The 16869-nt window shown below is 44.2% G+C and overlaps 3 protein-coding genes across 4 annotated transcripts; 2 read left to right on the forward strand and 1 right to left on the reverse strand.

Annotated features, from left to right (window-relative positions):
* Positions 1-5810: 5810 nt before the first annotated feature.
* LOC109423641 (uncharacterized) lies at positions 5811-7211 on the forward strand. The gene has a single exon (XM_029868100.2). It carries the CDS (start codon positions 5811-5813, stop codon positions 7209-7211), a length of 1401 nt encoding a protein of 466 aa, XP_029723960.2.
* Positions 7212-7413: 202 nt separating this feature from the next.
* On the forward strand, positions 7414-8271 carry LOC109428447 (cytochrome c oxidase copper chaperone). 2 transcript variants are annotated; one of them, XM_019704212.3, is made up of 3 exons: positions 7414-7566; positions 7643-7852; positions 7929-8271. In XM_019704212.3, exons 2-3 carry the CDS (start codon positions 7701-7703, stop codon positions 8011-8013), a joined length of 237 nt encoding a protein of 78 aa, XP_019559757.2. In that variant the 5' UTR covers positions 7414-7566; positions 7643-7700; the 3' UTR covers positions 8014-8271. The 2 variants fall into 2 exon arrangements, with proteins under 2 accessions (XP_019559757.2, XP_019559758.2); XM_019704213.3 differs by having other exon boundaries at positions 7435-7566; positions 7648-7852.
* A 5468-nt stretch (positions 8272-13739) lies between these two features.
* LOC109428448 (protein CWC15 homolog) lies at positions 13740-14710 on the reverse strand. Its single transcript, XM_019704214.4, has 2 exons — positions 14460-14710; positions 13740-14381 (listed from the first exon to the last, which is right to left on the reverse strand). The coding sequence occupies exons 1-2, from the start codon at positions 14588-14590 to the stop codon at positions 13811-13813; spliced, it is 702 nt and encodes a 233-aa protein (XP_019559759.2). The 5' UTR covers positions 14591-14710; the 3' UTR covers positions 13740-13810.
* Positions 14711-16869: the final 2159 nt, after the last annotated feature.

The following is a 16869-nucleotide window of genomic DNA, read 5'->3' on the forward strand; positions in this document are numbered from 1 at the left end:
TCATTTATGCTTCGCGAAGAACACTCTAGCAAGTCAATGGGAGCAGTGAACGAGGAAGTAAGTTGATCATTTGTGCAGACCACATGCGACTTCCATTCGTTCATGGTGCTCACTCCTTCAATCGTCCTCTTCGTTGCGAGTGCATTTTGACAGTTGCGTTGCGGCTAATCTGGTTGGGAAAGACCTGGCATCAGGCATTAAAATTCTACGCCGACATCCGGATTTTCCGCAATCCTCGGTGACCGCTCCGCCCCCCCCCCCCCACTCAGTAGAAGGTGATTTTTTGAATCGAATTAGCCCAAGATTGCTAGAATTGGCGATAAAATGGCAAAAATATGACCATTTTTATTTAGCAGGTACCAGGGTACCATGTTAGCTAGAATGCCGTGCAGCGGGTGCCGTTCACGAAGCTGCTCGTGCGAATGGTTTTCTGATCTTCGCGAAGAGCACGCATGATGCATCGAAGCAATCATGTCTTCGGGCGATGAAGTTTTTTTTTTTCAGTCGTAACGAGCGACGACGACGCTTTGTTGATGACGAACAAAGCTCAAGCATTGGCAAACCTGTTCACTCGCAGTTCACATGTACATGGCGAAGCAATATTCATCGCCCTTCGCATGTTTCATCAGTGTTCAGCAACATTGGCCTAAGTAAGTTTAGCAGATAAAACTATGTAGATCATTTCCAAAAGGAATTCTTGAAGGATCCTTGAATAAATCACAGGAAAAAGGATTACATCAAAAATTTCGAAGAGAAATTTCTGACGGAATCCTAGAAGGAATATCCTCACATAAATTCCTAGAGTAATCCCAGCGGGAATACCTGGATGAATACCGCAAATCTTTAAGGAATAAAAATAGAAATTCTTGAAGAAGTTCATGAAAAACGGTTGTAGCAATCCCTGAAGGAATCTAAACGAAACTCTGGATACATTTCTAGAGGAATCCCTGAAGTAATATCGGCAAGAATCTCTAGAGAAATCCTTAGATGAATTCCTGGAAGAATTCCTCAAAGAATCAGAATTTACTGGAGGAATCTTAACATTCAAGGACGCGCATCCTGAAGGGTTAAAAAAGGAATCCCATTAGGAATTTATGAAGAAAACTTCACAGAAATTCCTGGTGTTAACTTATCAAAAGTTCCTGAAGGAATTTCAAAACGCATTCCTTGAGTAACACCAAAAATAATTTCATAAGAATTTCCGTAAGAAATACCTCGATAAAATTGTTGGATGAATTCCTGGAGTTATCCATGGAAATAATCTCTGGAAATATGATGGTAGAATACAATGATGATGACCTGTATTATTTCAGTACTTAGTATCTCGCTTAGTATCATGTTAGTTCAATATTTTCCACGATTTTCGAATTTCATGCTCTGTGGGTATCTTTATTCTTAAATATTAATCAGGTTGATTCTGTTTCAACTTAATATGTCTGGCTTTGTTGAGAATTCCAATACAAGCCAATTTTTCAAGCCTACCGATAACTACCGATTTTTATTCAGTAAATCTACCGATTTCGAAGAAAACCATCTGGCCACCCTGGCGTGACGTCACCGATGACAAGTTGCACTGAACACATCTAGGCTGGAAACGGATTCTGCATTCAATTACACTACATATCGCACAGCCTTACTTTCTTCAGACTGTCAATCATTTTCATTCTGTTTTGATTCCTTCCTTCTGATGAGGTTCTTTTGATTTTCCGCACGCAGTTTTTTCATTCTCGGCAGGGCATTCCACGTTTGGCTGCTGAGAAGAAAGGAGGGTTATTTTTGGCGTTGAATTTTGGATTGATTTTTTTAATTCGAAGTGGTTTGAAATAGTGAATTATATATACTGAATATAATAGTTTAGTGAAAACACAATCGAATATAGAAAGAGAAAGTGACAAGAAATAAAAAAGAGAAATTACTACCAACGCGGCGGAATCACTCCGCCAAATATCGGCCATTTTGTTTTGCGAACAGGAGGGAGAAAAAGCCTAGTGAGAGTAGTGAGGTTAGGGCGAAAATGTTGGAACCGGATGGTTCCGAGGGAGCCGTTGGGGGGACGGGGCCCCCCGTAATATGGCCGACAGGTGGACACTCCATGATGGGGAGACACCTCAACGAGAACAGGATGAATGGTATTACGAGAAGCGATCAGGAAAACTTCCAGTACACCCTGGGAGATACAGGACCGTACCGTATCTACGTCGAGCTGAGAACAAGAAACGCTGCTGACAGGAACACGAAGATCAACAAATTTTCGCTTGGCTCGGCTTTGCGAAAAATGGACGGTTTCCGTGGACACATAGTGGACATGAAATACCTGGGCAGATTCAAGATCATGGTCCTGGTTAACAATTTCATCAAGGCTAACGCATTGGTGGAAGCAATCAACACAGCTGAAGGAACATATCGAGCGTACATTCCTAGCCATCTGGTAACAATCGCTGGCATCATCGCTGGGGTCCCAGCAGACATCTCAGAAGAAGAAGTACTGCAGGGTCTGGACACCGAATGTCCCGTTGTTCGGGTGCGCCGACTGCATCGGAAGGAAAACAATGTTCAAATACCGCTAAACCGAGTAAGTGTTACTTTCCGCACATCGAAACTACCAGAAAAAGTCAAGCTATTTAGCTGCATCACCAGAATCCTACCATTCATCAGGAAGGTGGAGCTGTGTGAGAAGTGCCTGAGATATGGTCACAGGACCTTCAACTGCAAGGGAGCCCGACGCTGTAAAAATTGTGGGGACCGCCACGAAGAGGAAACCCAGTATGATGCTTGTGCAAACCCCGTGAAATGTGCCAGTTGCAGAATGAACCACCAAACGACAGATCCGACCTGCCCGGAGAAAAAGAAGCAAGCCAGCATCAACGCAATCCGTGCTAAGCAGAATCTCACCTATGCAGAAGCTCGCGACATGTGCTCGGTGTTCAGCCAAAACCCGTTTGAACTGCTGAACAATTTGGAAGACTATCCAACGATATCGGAGACCTTCGCTGAAATCACGACCGAAAACCAGGAATCATTAAGGAAACAATGGGAGCGAACAAACCTACCTCGACAACCAATACAACCGGCGGTAAAGCTGTACAAACCAGCTGTGAAGGAGAAGGACAAAAAGAAGAATACAAAACGACGACACACAGAAGAGGAATGCAGCACAGAAAAGCAAGCAAGGAACAGCGAACATCAAACCTGCAAGATCGATCGGGAGGACGGAGTAGGGCTTAACAACCCACACCGAGTCACCGACAAGGAACAGCTAGAAAGGATGATCAATGAAGAAAAGCGCAAAACGTTGGAGACCGCGCACCGCGATTTCCAGGAAAAGGTAATGAAGTTTTACTCGATGTGTATTGATCATGATATGCCAGACGATGTACAAGAGAAGTTCAAGAGCATCTCGAAGCAATGCTTCGACTTAGCTCAGACTTTCTTGTAGGGATCTTCACGCCAAACGAAGATAGCTCGTTTAGGATATTGCAATGCAATATCCAAAGCATGTATAAGAACAAAGCCGAACTGCAACGAGTTTTAACATCTGGGGATTACGACGCAACTTTGCTATCAGAAACATGGACGGATCTAACACTAGAGGATACCAACAAATACCGAATTTCCACGTATCACCAAATTCTACATTCTCGCTATGACAATTATGGAGGAGCGGCCATCCTCCTGAAAAAAGACTTCAACTTTTCTCTATTGACTTTACCCGGACTATCAGACTACACACAGGCTACTGCTCTGAAAATACTATCTTTGGAGTTGGTACTTGTGTCGATTTACATCAGCCCAACGGCCGATAACAAATCGGTAGAGGACGACCTAATCAAAATTTTCGGAGTATTGCGATCTTTTCGAAAGGTTATAATAGGAGGAGACCTGAATGCTCACCATTATTTGTGGGGAAATGATCGTTCGGATAAGCGTGGCGAAGTTCTGATGCAACTGGTGGAGGACTTCAACTACCTCATCTTGAACGATGGATCACCAACGTACGTTCCGATCAGACTAGATCAATCATCTACTGCTATTGACATCACTATGAGCACTCCCAACGTTTTCACCGACCTGGAGTGGAAGGTGTTGGACACGGGTATCGGAAGCCACCATCTAGCCGTAGAAATCAACTTCAACGCAGGGACAGTTAAGCGACCTGTTCGATATGTATACGACCAACAGAAGATCAACAAGAGCCTGGCAGATTTGGACAAAGAAGATGTAAGAGGGATAGAAGATTTGCAAAGAAATGTGAAAAGGGTGAGTAAGGCACATAGAAGAATAGATAAAAGGGAACCTAAATATTGGTGGACTCAAGAGGTTGAAGATGCATGGAAACAAAAATCGGAAGCGAGGAGGAAGTTCAACCGAGAATCAAATCTGGAAAACATGATGGAGTTTAAGAAGAAAGCAGCGATATTCCAACGAACAAAAAGGCAGGAAATGTTGCGTAATTGGAAAAGTTTTCCCGATGAAATCAATCCGTTCATTGGGTCAAAGGAACTTTGGAACAAAATAGGTCGGTTAACTGGAAAACGACATTTCAAAAAAGAAAACAACATCCTTTATGACTCACCGGAAGAAGCAGATGCATTCATGGACGCCCATTTTGGACAAAATGAATACCAACAGCTACATAGAGGAGTGGCCAAACAGGATCTGTTGAACATGGAGATCCTGCAAACAATACTGAATCGAAAAAAGAAGAGGTCAGCAGCCGGAGAGGATCGTATCACATACGAAATGCTCCGACAGTTGAGTCCTGAGGTGAAACAGAACTTGATTGTGGATCTTAATCGGATGTGGAGAAATGGATGTCCGGACGACTCGTTAAAACTGATCAAAGTTGTGGCGATCCCGAAGCCTGGTAGGGACCAGAACACCGCTGCGGGAAAGCGCCCAATCTCGTTAGTTCCTACAACAACCAAGGTCATCAACACAGCAATATTGGACCAACTACAGGACCACATAGAAACGCACAATATATTACCTCGAACATCCTTCGGGTTCCGGAAGCACTCTTCAACGAACAGCTGCCTCACATACGTCGTCAATCACATCAAGGCCAACAAACGGGAAGGATATGTATCGGCGATGATCTGCATTGACTTATCAAATGCATTCAACGCGGTACAAACGAACACATTGGAGCGAATACTGGATTCTTATCTGGTTCCAAGCGAAATCAACGTGTGGATTACAGGATTCCTCCGAAACCGCCGGGTGATCCTGCAATTAAGAGAAGGAACGGTGACTAGGACCATCAGCAACGGGTTACCGCAGGGAGACGTGCTCTCGCCTACCCTGTTCAATTTGTACACGGCCAAACTACACGAGATATCCGATGGAGACGTCGTCCTGGTACAATACGCGGACGATTTCGGGATCATGGTTCGAGGCAAAAATATGGATGTTCTTCGAAACAAGGCGCAAGAGAAACTCGACGAATTTTGCTATCTGGCACAAGAGTTAAATTTCGAAATCAACGCAAACAAAACTAAAGCGATCCTTTTCACAAACAACAACAAATCGTTAGATGTCAACATCGCTGACGTCCCTCTGGAAACAGTGAAGAGTCACCGGTACTAACGAGTCTGGAATAACAAAGAGGAGAAACGTCAAAATTGGAACAGCCGATTTGCTGTCATCCCCATAGTTCCAATCGAGCAGGAGACCTGTCAAAACGACCAGGATTCGCCACTTTGGTATACTCGAGACACTTTAACCGGTACCTGGGAGTAACGATTGACCGTCACTTGAGTTTTGGACCGCACGTCAGGGAGACCCGAGCAAAAATAGCTGACAGGCTAAATATGCTCAAAGTAATCAGCGGAGTGAAAACAGGAAGTCATCCACAAACTCTGAATAGCATCTACGTCGCCATAATACGAAGCGTTATGGAATATGGGTGCTCAGTGACCAACAACGCCGGAAAGACCAACAAACAGCTGCTAAACGTTGTAAACAACCAATGTTTACGGAAAGTTACAGGTTGCACGCGCAGTACGCCGCTAAATGCTTTGACGGCTCTTGCAGGACAGGAACCTTTGGAAGAAAGATTCAACTACGTGACAGGCAAGAGTATAACAAGATGTTTCGAAAGAAATAACGTGATAGCAGAGCAACTGAGGAACATAACCGAAATCGAAGACGGGGATGAAGGAAAATACTCATACGTAGAAAGGATGTACTACAGGAACAAACAACTTTATGACAACATAATGACGGTGGAGGCAATATCGACGAAGAGCCAGGAAGCAGAGGCGGTAGAAATAACCTCAACGCTGGAAGGAATTGTCGGTCATAAGAAAAGTAACTTGGCGCCGACAAGAATGAAACAAGCAGCATTAGTGGCGATGAACGAGACGTACTGTGGACGGGGCAGAATCTTCACCGATGCTTCGAAAGCAGACGGTGTCTGCGGAATAGGTGTATACATTGAGGACGTGGATGTGAAACGATCGTTTAAGCTGGAAGGAGATATAAGCATTACTGCGGCAGAAATCCATGCTTTAGGCGTGGCACTACAATTCGTCGAAGAGGGACAACTGCTCAACTACGTCATCTATACGGACTCGATGACAGCGTGCTTGATGTTGGAAGAAGCAAGGGATTTCAACAGGGCGGAGACAGTGCTAGCATATGTGTTAGAAACAGCACGGAAATGGCGTATTAGCTTCCAGTGGATTCCAAGCCATGTAGGAATCGCTGGAAATGAAGTAGCGGATCAACTAGCGAGGGAAGGAGTAAACCAAACTACCGTGTTGGAGCACCAACTATTTGCAAAAGACGTCATGAGACAGATAAAAGTACAGACAGCAGAATCAGCACAACGCTGGTACCAGGAGTATTCACAGGAGAAAGGAATACGGTTCTTCACGCTGCACCAAAAGCTACATGATAAGCCGTGGTATCATGGAAAAAGTTTTGGAGGTCGGGATATACGACTTCTGAATAGAATCATGACCGGCCACAACTACGCGAAGAGCTGGCTGGCCAGAATGAAAATTGTGGAGAGCGGAGATTGCGAGTTATGCGCGGAGGAAGAAACGGCAGAACATTCGATCCTGACCTGCCCCCGCTACAACAGTATCAGAGCTAGATACAGTTTTGGGAATGGATATTCAGAATTAGTAGAAGTGTTTAAAACCAAGAGCATGGAATTATATAAAGAGTTAGTGGATTTTGTGAAAGAGTGCAAACTAGACTTGTGAACTAACGAGTCTGGAATAACAAAGAGGAGAAACGTCAAAATTGGAACAGCCGATTTGCTGTCATCCCCATAGTTCCAATCGAGCAGGAGACCTGTCAAAACGACCAGGATTCGCCACTTTGGTATACTCGAGACACTTTATTGTGAACTAACTACACATGTAACGACTATCATGAAAAACGGAGAAACAGGGCATATAGTCAAGTTGACTGGCCCTATACATCGACGAGTTGATGTGATCCCCATCAGCCCGCACAGAAAGAAGAAGAAGAATTCTCGGCAGAGTCAGACCACTAGTTTTCGATCACGGTGTTGTGAAATTCTTTCAGCAGCGCTTCAATCGACAAGCCCGTCCTGTAAGTAACCATTCCATTCACGTGAGACGTTTCAGATGCCGCAGGAACAGTCATTATAGTGTAGTATTTTTTCAAGGTCAGCCCTCCCGCCGATAGAAAACACAAGGCCAAGCCGAAAACCGTAAAACGACGCTATGGGTAATTCTGTGAGTGCCAGTCCGGTAGCGGCTCTTCCCGCGGCAACCACCACCAGCAGCAGTGCAGCGGCGTCGGAAGCCAAACCAGACAAACCAAAGTGCAAGGCGTGCTGTGCCTGTCCGGAAACGAAGCGCATTCGAGATGCCTGGTGAGGCGACAATCCGGAAGGGAATTTTCCGTTCTCGTTACGTAATGATTGTTTTTTTTTGTTCTGCATCTTTCAGCATAATGGAACGAGGGGAGGAAAACTGCGGGGATTTGATCGAGAAACACAAACAGTGCATGCGAGACATGGGATTCAATATCTAAATATCCAGGCTTTCGAGAAGGATAAAATTGTTGACTGATTTCCTGATTGGATACCAAATTCCCGTAGATTGCCAGCCATTTGGGGCCGAAACATTCTGCGCTTCAGTTCATGAGTAGAGTTGTACATAGGAAGGCCTTTCTAATCGGGGTTTTAATTTATGTATTTGTATTACCTCCCTTAATACGCTTTGGTTAGATCCCGCTCTGTACTTAAATTGCGGTCATAAATAAAATTTGATTTAAGTACAATCAAACAAATGTCTATTTCCATGGATTAGCCAGTCAGATGTTTGGCTCATAATCCAACTAGAATGCTTTTTCAGATCAATCCAGTGTCTACGGAAAATCCTTTGTCTTTTATCAGAGATGGTAGCAAGAGCTAATGCTAGAGAGATTCAAAACAGCGTAAACCGCTGATTCAGGGTCATCCTTCTGGTAGTTTGGCATATCACTGAGTAGGCCATGGTAGCCTAGAGGGTTATTATTATTACAACTGTCAAATGGACAAGTACCACATTGGCGACGAGCAAGAACCCATTGCAGTGCGAAGGGGAAGGAGAAGCTGAACATTTTCTGGGTGGACTTTTTGAGAAAATTGTGGATGACTTGAATCCACTGGAGCACATTTCGAAGCGAAGATCTAATGCAGCAGAAACAAGAAAGATACAGATAGAACAACGAAAATGATTAGTTAGCGAACAACTTGGTCGTGATATTTCTCAAAGCCGAGCGATGGAGAGACCTTCTTTTCGGGTGTCACGTTCCGTGATGGGAGAACAAAAATGGGAAAAGGTGGAGTTATTGGAAAATATAAATTGTCTGCATTTCCGACGGATAGCATCTGGAAAATCTGGCCGGGACTGGCAATAACGTCTGGCCTTAAAGAAGGGAGCACGTAAGCGGCAGGTAAAAACCTGTCCGAGCAGGCATTAAATAAATAAATTAAGAATTTAGAGTAAGATGGGCCAATATGCGGCCCGATGCAGCTGAAGTTTTGAAGAAGCTGGCGAAGTTTTTCAAGACTCGTCGAAGTCGAAACCGAAAGGGGGAAACGCTAAAAAGGACGCTACGTGCCACATGGCGCGAGCAAATCAAGGATTCACCGACGAGAAGATTTTGGAGCACAACGTAGGAACAGTCAACAACGGCAGCATGAAAATTGTGACGAGAGGTACTGTTGGTCTCCGTAGTAATTAATGTCCATGGCGTGTTGAAGTTCCCGGTGAGAACCATGTGCAAACGAGACCACACCATAGTTTTGTTTCTAGACAAGGATGGCCAACTGGTAGTTACTGGAGTTGAAAGGGGTGGACTATATTTCTGATTTGGGCTGCCAAATGGTGAGTCAATAAGGAGATCCTCCAACATAGCTCTGGCCTTACAAGTGCTTCCACGGGTCAAGCGATGACAAAGATCGCCAGCTAAGAGTTGCTAAGCTGGTAGTGCAGCCTGGACACTGTTCTGACTTCAGCTAGATTGAGGACCATTTTCTCAAATTGTTCATTCCTATTCCAGTTGTCATTAAAGCAAGTTCATTTTATTCGTTTCACTCCTGAGTTTCATTGGCTGTTCGTTAGGCTACCATACTGCAACTCTAAAGGGTAAGGGCGATACATGAAGAGAAGCTGAAACCCACAAGGACAAAGATTCGATATCTGGCAGTTTAGAGTTCAGACGTATCTGGAGGCGTCGAATGTCTGGGATGCAATTGCTGTGGAAAAAAAATCGCAAGGCTAAGGCTCTGTTGGTGTGAGTTTCATTGCGGACGAATACATTGGATGCGTGAGGGGAAAGGAATCGGCAGGGGTGATGTGGAAAAGCCTAGAAGACGCTTTCATGAAGAAGTCGGTGGGAAGGCAAACGCTCATCCGGAAGCAGATTGCAAGACTTCAGTTGAGAGACGGCGAATCTGTTCGAGATCATCTGATGCGGTTTGAAGATTTGGTGCGTCAGTTCCGTATGGCTGGTTCGAAGCTCGAAGAAAGTGATGTGTGTTCGGCACTCATGCTCACGTTGCCGGAATCATTTGGTTACGGCATTGGAAAACCTAGCTGAAGCTGACCTGACATACGAGATGATGAAAACCCGACTGTTGAGTGAAGAATCGAAGCGTATGGAAAGAACGAGGAGAAACCGGTGGCGTTTGTTGGAAACAAGGACGAAATTAAGTTCAGGAGCAAGTAAGTGTTACCTATGCGTGAAGAAAGGCCATCTTCAAAAGGATTGCTGGAAGCAGGATGGTCGGCAAGATAGGAATGCGAATGCAGCAAGTGATTCCAAGTCCAAAACGGTCGTGTTTATGGCTAACAGCAGCGCTGCCGAGGAAAAGCGAACAGAGAGAATCAAATTCAAGCTGGACTCCGGATCAAGTGAACACCTGGTGAACTCGAAGAGGCATTTGACGGAATTGAGAAACTTGATGAAGCCTGTTGTTACCAACGTTTCCAAGGAAGGTCAATCATTTCTGGCGTATCAAGTTGGGAGTCATCGACGGGATTAGTAACCGGGGATTGCCCCTGCAAGTTCAAGATGTACAGGTTGTTGGAGGCCTACGGGAAAACCTCATATCGGTAAGCAAGCTAACCAAGGCAGGCGTAGAAGTATCGTTCGGCAAACGGGTAGCAACGTTGAAGAACGGACAGGTAATCGCAACGGCCTACCTCCAGGGCGACTTGTACGAGCTTGAGATCGAGAAACTTGCTAAAGCGTCTACGAGCCTACGGAGACAAGAAAGACTGGTAATTCCTATTCTCTTCAATCAAGAGGGGAAGAAGCTCGAGTTTGATAGACCTGAGGACGGAGAAGAGGATGTTCGTGTCGGAGAACTCGATGAACCATACCCTAGGGACTTTGAAAAAGGCCGTTCCTACCGATGATAATGATGATGATGCAGTAGAAGCCCTGGGCCGGTACGGATTTTGAACCGAGCAAGAAAGCTGCAGATGCTGAAAACGAATCTGTTGCGAAAAGACATAATTGTGTCTGGTTGAAACGGAAAAGAAAATGGATGTACTTGAATGCCGAGAGCGAGTCTTGTCAATCGCTCTTCAGTGACGTCAACGTCAACGTCAAAAAGACCAAATCGTTGGATGTAAACACGGTCACCCCTTCCAGCTTTACGGTAGCTGGGCAATCAGTGCAGAATGTTAAAAGTTTCCAATATCTTGGTAGCCAACTGGCGGCCGACGACGGCACCAAGATCGACATAGGTGCACGGATCAAGAAGGCGAGGACTGCTTTTGCGAGTTAAAGAAACGTATGGAAAAACAAGCAGATTAGTCAACGCACCAAAATCCGAATTTTCAACTCGAACGTGAAATCTGTGCTGCTATACGCCAGTGAAACCTGGTGTGTATCAGTGGAGAACAATCAACGGCTGCAGGTATTCATCAATAGATGCCTTAGAACCTTTATAACTTCGTGTAGAATGGCCCGATCTTTTCCAAATTTGAACCACTATACACAACTAGTTGATGAACATACAGTAAAAATTTGAGAATATTTGATGCCCTTTTCGAAAAGTTACAGCGAGTTGAACATACTCGACGGTATTGTTTTTTGACGGCGTCGCATGAACTACGAATTGTACCAAGTATATAAAGAGACGGATATAGTGAAGCGGTTAAAACACGGCAGGCTGCGGTGAGCTGGGCACGTAGCTCGTATGCCACAGGAACGACAAACTAAAATCATATTCAATAGAGAACCAGGAAGGGGTTGTCGGCTTCGTGGAAGGCCGCGCACATGTTGGCTTTTTGCAGTTACGGAGGACCTAAGAACTCTAAACGTTTAGGGCGACTGGAAGCGATAGGCCCAGTGGGGGTGAATACTTCATTCGGCGTAGTTGTGTGGCCCATCAAGTATCAAGTAAGTATATCTCTGGTCCAGTCGGAAAGGTCGTTACTGGCAAACGGAATCAAGCTGTGGCATCGCCGGTTAGGTCAGCGTTTAAATCTTTTCAAGTGAAGGCGGAGCGTCAAACCGGTAATAAATCAAGATTCTTTGAACCGACAATGGGCTAGAATACCTACGTCAACGAAGAATTCCACAAGGCTTTGGAGAGAGATGGAATCCGTCATCACAAGACATGTCCGTATACACCAGAGCAAAATGGTACGGCGTAAAGGATGAATCGCACCTTGATAGAGAAAGCTCGATGTCTATTGAATGAGGCGTATTTGAAGTAAGAGTTTTGGGCAGAAAGGATGTCGATGGCAGCGTACCTGGTGAGCCGTTCTTCAATGTGGATGGGTAGGAAACCAAACTTGAAGCATTTGAGAATTTTCAGATGGAATGTGACGGTCCATGGTCCGAAGATTAAGCTTAGGAAGTTCGATTTCGAAGGCTGTAAAAGGTATGTTTGTTGGATACTGTGAAGATACCATGAGCTACCGTGTGTATGATGTGGAACGGAAGTGTTTCCTTATGAGCAGAGACGTTGTTGTAGTTAACGAAGGTGTTGGCGATAGCACAGCCGCGTGTGTTCAAGAATCTGCTCAATTCGAATTCGCTTCGTTGCGCCAAAATTAAACATGGACGTTGACCGATCTTCCCGAGGACGTAAGGGAATTCGTTGGTATTCATGATCAAGCGAGGTTCGGATGGAATGGAAGCGCACAGCGGTACAAGGCAAGACTGGTGGTCAAAGGCTCTTCGCAGAAACCCAACGTTGACTACAAATAGGCGTATTCTCTGGTGTTACGATACGTAACGATCCCATGGTGTTGGTGGTAAAGTTCGACCTCGATTTGGACCAGATAGACGTGATAACTGCCTTCTTTCAGAGCAAACTTGGTAATGAGGAGTTGTACATGGCGAATGGGAATGTGTGCGGGTTCCGTAGAGCACTGTACGACCTCAAACAATCAAGCCGCATATATGCGAACGAGGAACTGGACGCTGCGTTACAAAAATTTGGACCTGCTTGTATTCGATGATCGATGGAGACAAGATTCTGTTTGTGATGATTTATGTGGACGACCTACTAATTTGGAAGAACAGTCGCGCTTTTGATATGAAGCTGAAACAGTATTTGAAGGACAAGTTCGATGTGAACGATCTTGGAGAAGCTACGCACTGCTTGGGAATCTAGACCGAACAAAAGGACAACTTTCATTGGATCAAGTTCAGCGCTTTGGGATGACGGACGCTAGACTGGTAGCAACCCCGGCCGATTCAAGCATCATGCTCGAGAAATGAATAGCTCCCAAAATTGTTGATATAGAGATGTAGAAAGTACCTTTCAAGGCAGCAGACAATTAGTCAGGTAGACAGGATTGTGATGCAGTCAAGCCTATCTATCATCCAACATGTGAAACATGTGAAGGTGATATCGAAGAAAGAGCTGGTATACACGAAGGACGAATCTGAGTGCCTTGAACGGAGCAACGTAAAGCTGGAGTACATCCGTCGTACAAGTTACCCTTGAACTTACAAGACTTTCCAGCTTCAACTTACAAAAAAGTGGATGAAACGTAATTTCAAAATACAAACTTCTGGTCATAGTTTTAATCACTAAGCCCTCTGCAAATAAGGTAAAGAAGTTATATATATGTGTACTATTTGTTTTCCTTATGAAAAAGCCAAATAAGGTCGTTTTTTGTTACAAGAAGTCGCGTTGTGAGTTTTGTACGGAATCTATAACGAAGTCCTGGAGAATATCTTGCACAAATTAATGGATGAACTAGGAAAAAGGACGTTCTTTCGCAATCTAGTCTACCGCGGTTATACTAATAAAGGGTATAATTGTTCATATATAGTTATGCAGAAGATTATCCTAAAAAACCTTAAAACCTACTTACTTGATGTACTTATCCATAAACTTCTTGTGGAACTCAGACCGCAGTGAATCGTTGATGAACTGATTGGTCTTCTTGTCCGGCTCCGAGCGGGCACAATTTTTGAACACCACATCGTCGTCCCACCGTCGCTTTACCTTCAGCTCCGCCTTCGCCGTAGACGCATAGTTCAACAGTGGATTTCCCGAAAGGATATTTTCCATCCGAATCCTCTCGTCCTCCTGGCGTTTCTCCAGTTCCTTTTTGGCCGTCTCCTGCGCTCGTTCCCGTTTGATTTTGTTCAGCTCGGCCAGCAGGGCCGCCGTGTCGTCCTCGTCCGAGTCGGAATCCGAATTCTCGCTGTCGACCGGATCGTCCGCATCCAAATTCTGCGGAGTTGCGTCGACTTTCTGGCGCTTGCTGCTGCTTCCTCCTGCACTGCTGTTGGCTTCGATCGCACGCCGGACCACCGACGATGGGGCACCACCCGCAGAGGGACCCTTTCCGGATTTGCTCTCGCGTTCGCGCTTCTCCAGCTCCTCACGGAAGTCACGGCTGCGCAGTTCCTCGGAGGTGCCCTGACCGGGATCTCTGCAAAAGTTGGAAAACAAAATTTTTATTGAATGCGTTTTGTCGCAATTGAATTCCCAAGGGTAACCAATTCCATACCTGTACTTGAGTTTGGTGTGAGCGGGCAGATCGCGACTGCTGTACTGTTTGGACAGGGCGCTCAGATCTTTTTCGCCACGACCGCTGCCACCACGGGCCGGATCGAAGGTTGGCCGAGCTGCGGTGGTCATTTTGGAGCACTTGAAGGTTGGATTTTCGCACTAAAATGGAAACGTTTTTCACTTTTCTGGGGAGATTTTGTGCGTGCGAAACACAAAGCGAATGTGAAATGTTTACCTCACGTTGACGTTTTGAGTTGAATCAGGGTAAACCGAGAGCTGCTGCCGCGGGGTGGGCTGAACCGGTTTTGAAGGTTTGAGTCATGGATCAAATTTTGAGCTCAAGTTGACCTAATTGTGGTTTCTACCGACAGTGAAGTGCCCCACACAATGCATACGTTTGCGTGTGCGTGACAGTAGTTTGACACATTTCCCATGGGAAAACTGTCAAAAAAACGCAAACCTCGACGGAACGGACGCTATGTGTTCCAGGCATGACAATTCCATTGAGTTTTATATGCGACCAACATTTCTGGCGTTCGATATGGGAAGATTCAAATATTACGTCCATCGTTTTTCGGGTTTTCCAGACCCCCCCCTCCCCCCTCTGTCACGCAATTTTCCTATACCCAGTACACGTACTGTCACACTTTTCTAGACCCCCCCCCCTCCCCCAAATGTTGGACGTAATTTTTGAACGTTCCCTATGAATAGGTCCTATAAGCATAAAGCCCAGTTTCGTGTTCGAAAGGAATCGCCCAAGAAAGTTCTTAACCGATTTCTGGCAGAAACTTTCCACATAGAGTGGCTTTAACTTAGAGTGGCGTCAATGTCAAAATTGGAACAGCGGTCATCTGTCAAATCCATACAAATTCCTGTTCCAAACGAGCAGGACCCAAGTAACCACGGTGCTGAAGCATTATTGCATGCAGATATACGGTGTACTTAGAGCAATCATTACTTTACATGCAAACTTAAAGTTGATTTAAAGTGGAAATGGGCAATTATGCGACTGCTTCAAGATTATACCAGTAAAATCCTAATTTGATTCTATAATTGCCCACTTCCACTTTAAATCAACCTTAAGTCTGCATGTAAAGTAATGATTGCTTTAAATACACCGTATATCTGCATGCAATAAGGCTTCAGCACTGTGGTTACTTGGGGAGACCTGTCAAAATGGGAACATGACGCCACTCTCCCTTCCAGTCACTCTATTTCCACAGTGACTGCCATTTGAATAATTCTAGATTGAGTTTAAATAAGGGCGAAAGTAACATGAGAGAGTTCTCTTCATCGACTCTCTCTTCCTCAAATCAAAGTGACAAGATGCAAGTATGGTTGCACTTTATGGTCATAAATCGCTAGGTTGCGATGCAATCTAGCGTCTAAGTGTAAAAAAGTTCGATTGAATTTGTATCTTGTCACTTAATTTGCAGAAGAGAGAGTCGATGAAGAGAACTCTCTCATGTTACACTCAGAAATATTATGGCGCCAGCACCAAACCGAATAGCGACGTTTTGACTAGCGACACTTTTCGACTAGCGACACTTTTTTTCAGTACCGGGTGGGGTGCGCTGTGTGCGTTCAATGATGCACTATCAAATACGCCACTTCCGATGTATGTTGTAAACAACTCAAAATTAGCAAAAATATTTTTCTCAAAAAAAGTTTTTTGATTTCCAATTGAATTCATAATAAATAAAGTCATTAATGAATATTTTCTATGCAAAATTGCGGTTTGACTGGGTTCATGCATTAACTGACTAAATATGAATTCGTTAAGCAAGACTTTATACCATTTAGTTTTCAGAATGCATATTTTTTAGCATTTTTTGAAAAAGTTGATCCTTGTAATATTTTCTGAATTTTATGCATTTTATGTATAAATTTAAGTAAAATTCCGCTTCTCTTTAGGAGTTTCATTTTAATATATTAAACTGGTGAATCAGCAGCTAAATTTCAACATGAGGCGTTTTAATCTGATAAATTTATTTTATAAATAAATTGAATCATTTCTACAAAGTTCAATATTTAAACATTCAATGGTTCTGCTGTGAATCCTTCACTTCCTATAACCTGCTGGACTCTAACGATGAGTATCCTAGCCCACAAATAGTATTCCAAGTCCGAATGTCCATATCCTGATTCATTAATAGGAACCTGTTCACGATATCAATCTGGTGCTCTGCAAAGGATATGGTGTAATTAAATATGGGATAAGGATAATCTTCGAGGTCACATAAAATGAAGGGACCGATTTGGTTCACTCACCACGCCATTTTTCTGAAATCGCTTCTCGCAGATATGGTACACTCAGAAATAAGGATATTCATTAAATGACTATTTTTCATTCATTTCATAACTAAATAGGGTCCTAAAATTAAAGACGAAATCTCGCTTATATTGAA

The sequence above is a fragment of the Aedes albopictus genome, chromosome 1 (genome assembly GCF_035046485.1).
Source record: "Aedes albopictus strain Foshan chromosome 1, AalbF5, whole genome shotgun sequence".
NCBI classification, from domain to species: domain Eukaryota; kingdom Metazoa; phylum Arthropoda; class Insecta; order Diptera; family Culicidae; genus Aedes; species Aedes albopictus.

Excerpts from the sequence above, each read along its gene's own strand:
- LOC109428447 (XM_019704212.3), top strand. The coding sequence starts at position 7,701 with ATGGGTAATTCTGTGAGTGCCAGTCCGGTAGCGGCTCTTCCCGCGGCA. Across the intron at positions 7,853-7,928 it reads AAGCGCATTCGAGATGCCTG|CATAATGGAACGAGGGGAGG; the intron begins GTGAGGCGACAA and ends TGCATCTTTCAG.
- LOC109423641 (XM_029868100.2), top strand. The coding sequence starts at position 5,811 with ATGCTCAAAGTAATCAGCGGAGTGAAAACAGGAAGTCATCCACAAACT.
- LOC109428448 (XM_019704214.4), bottom strand. The coding sequence starts at position 14,590 with ATGACCACCGCAGCTCGGCCAACCTTCGATCCGGCCCGTGGTGGCAGC. Across the intron at positions 14,382-14,459 it reads CACACCAAACTCAAGTACAG|AGATCCCGGTCAGGGCACCT; the intron begins GTATGGAATTGG and ends CAACTTTTGCAG.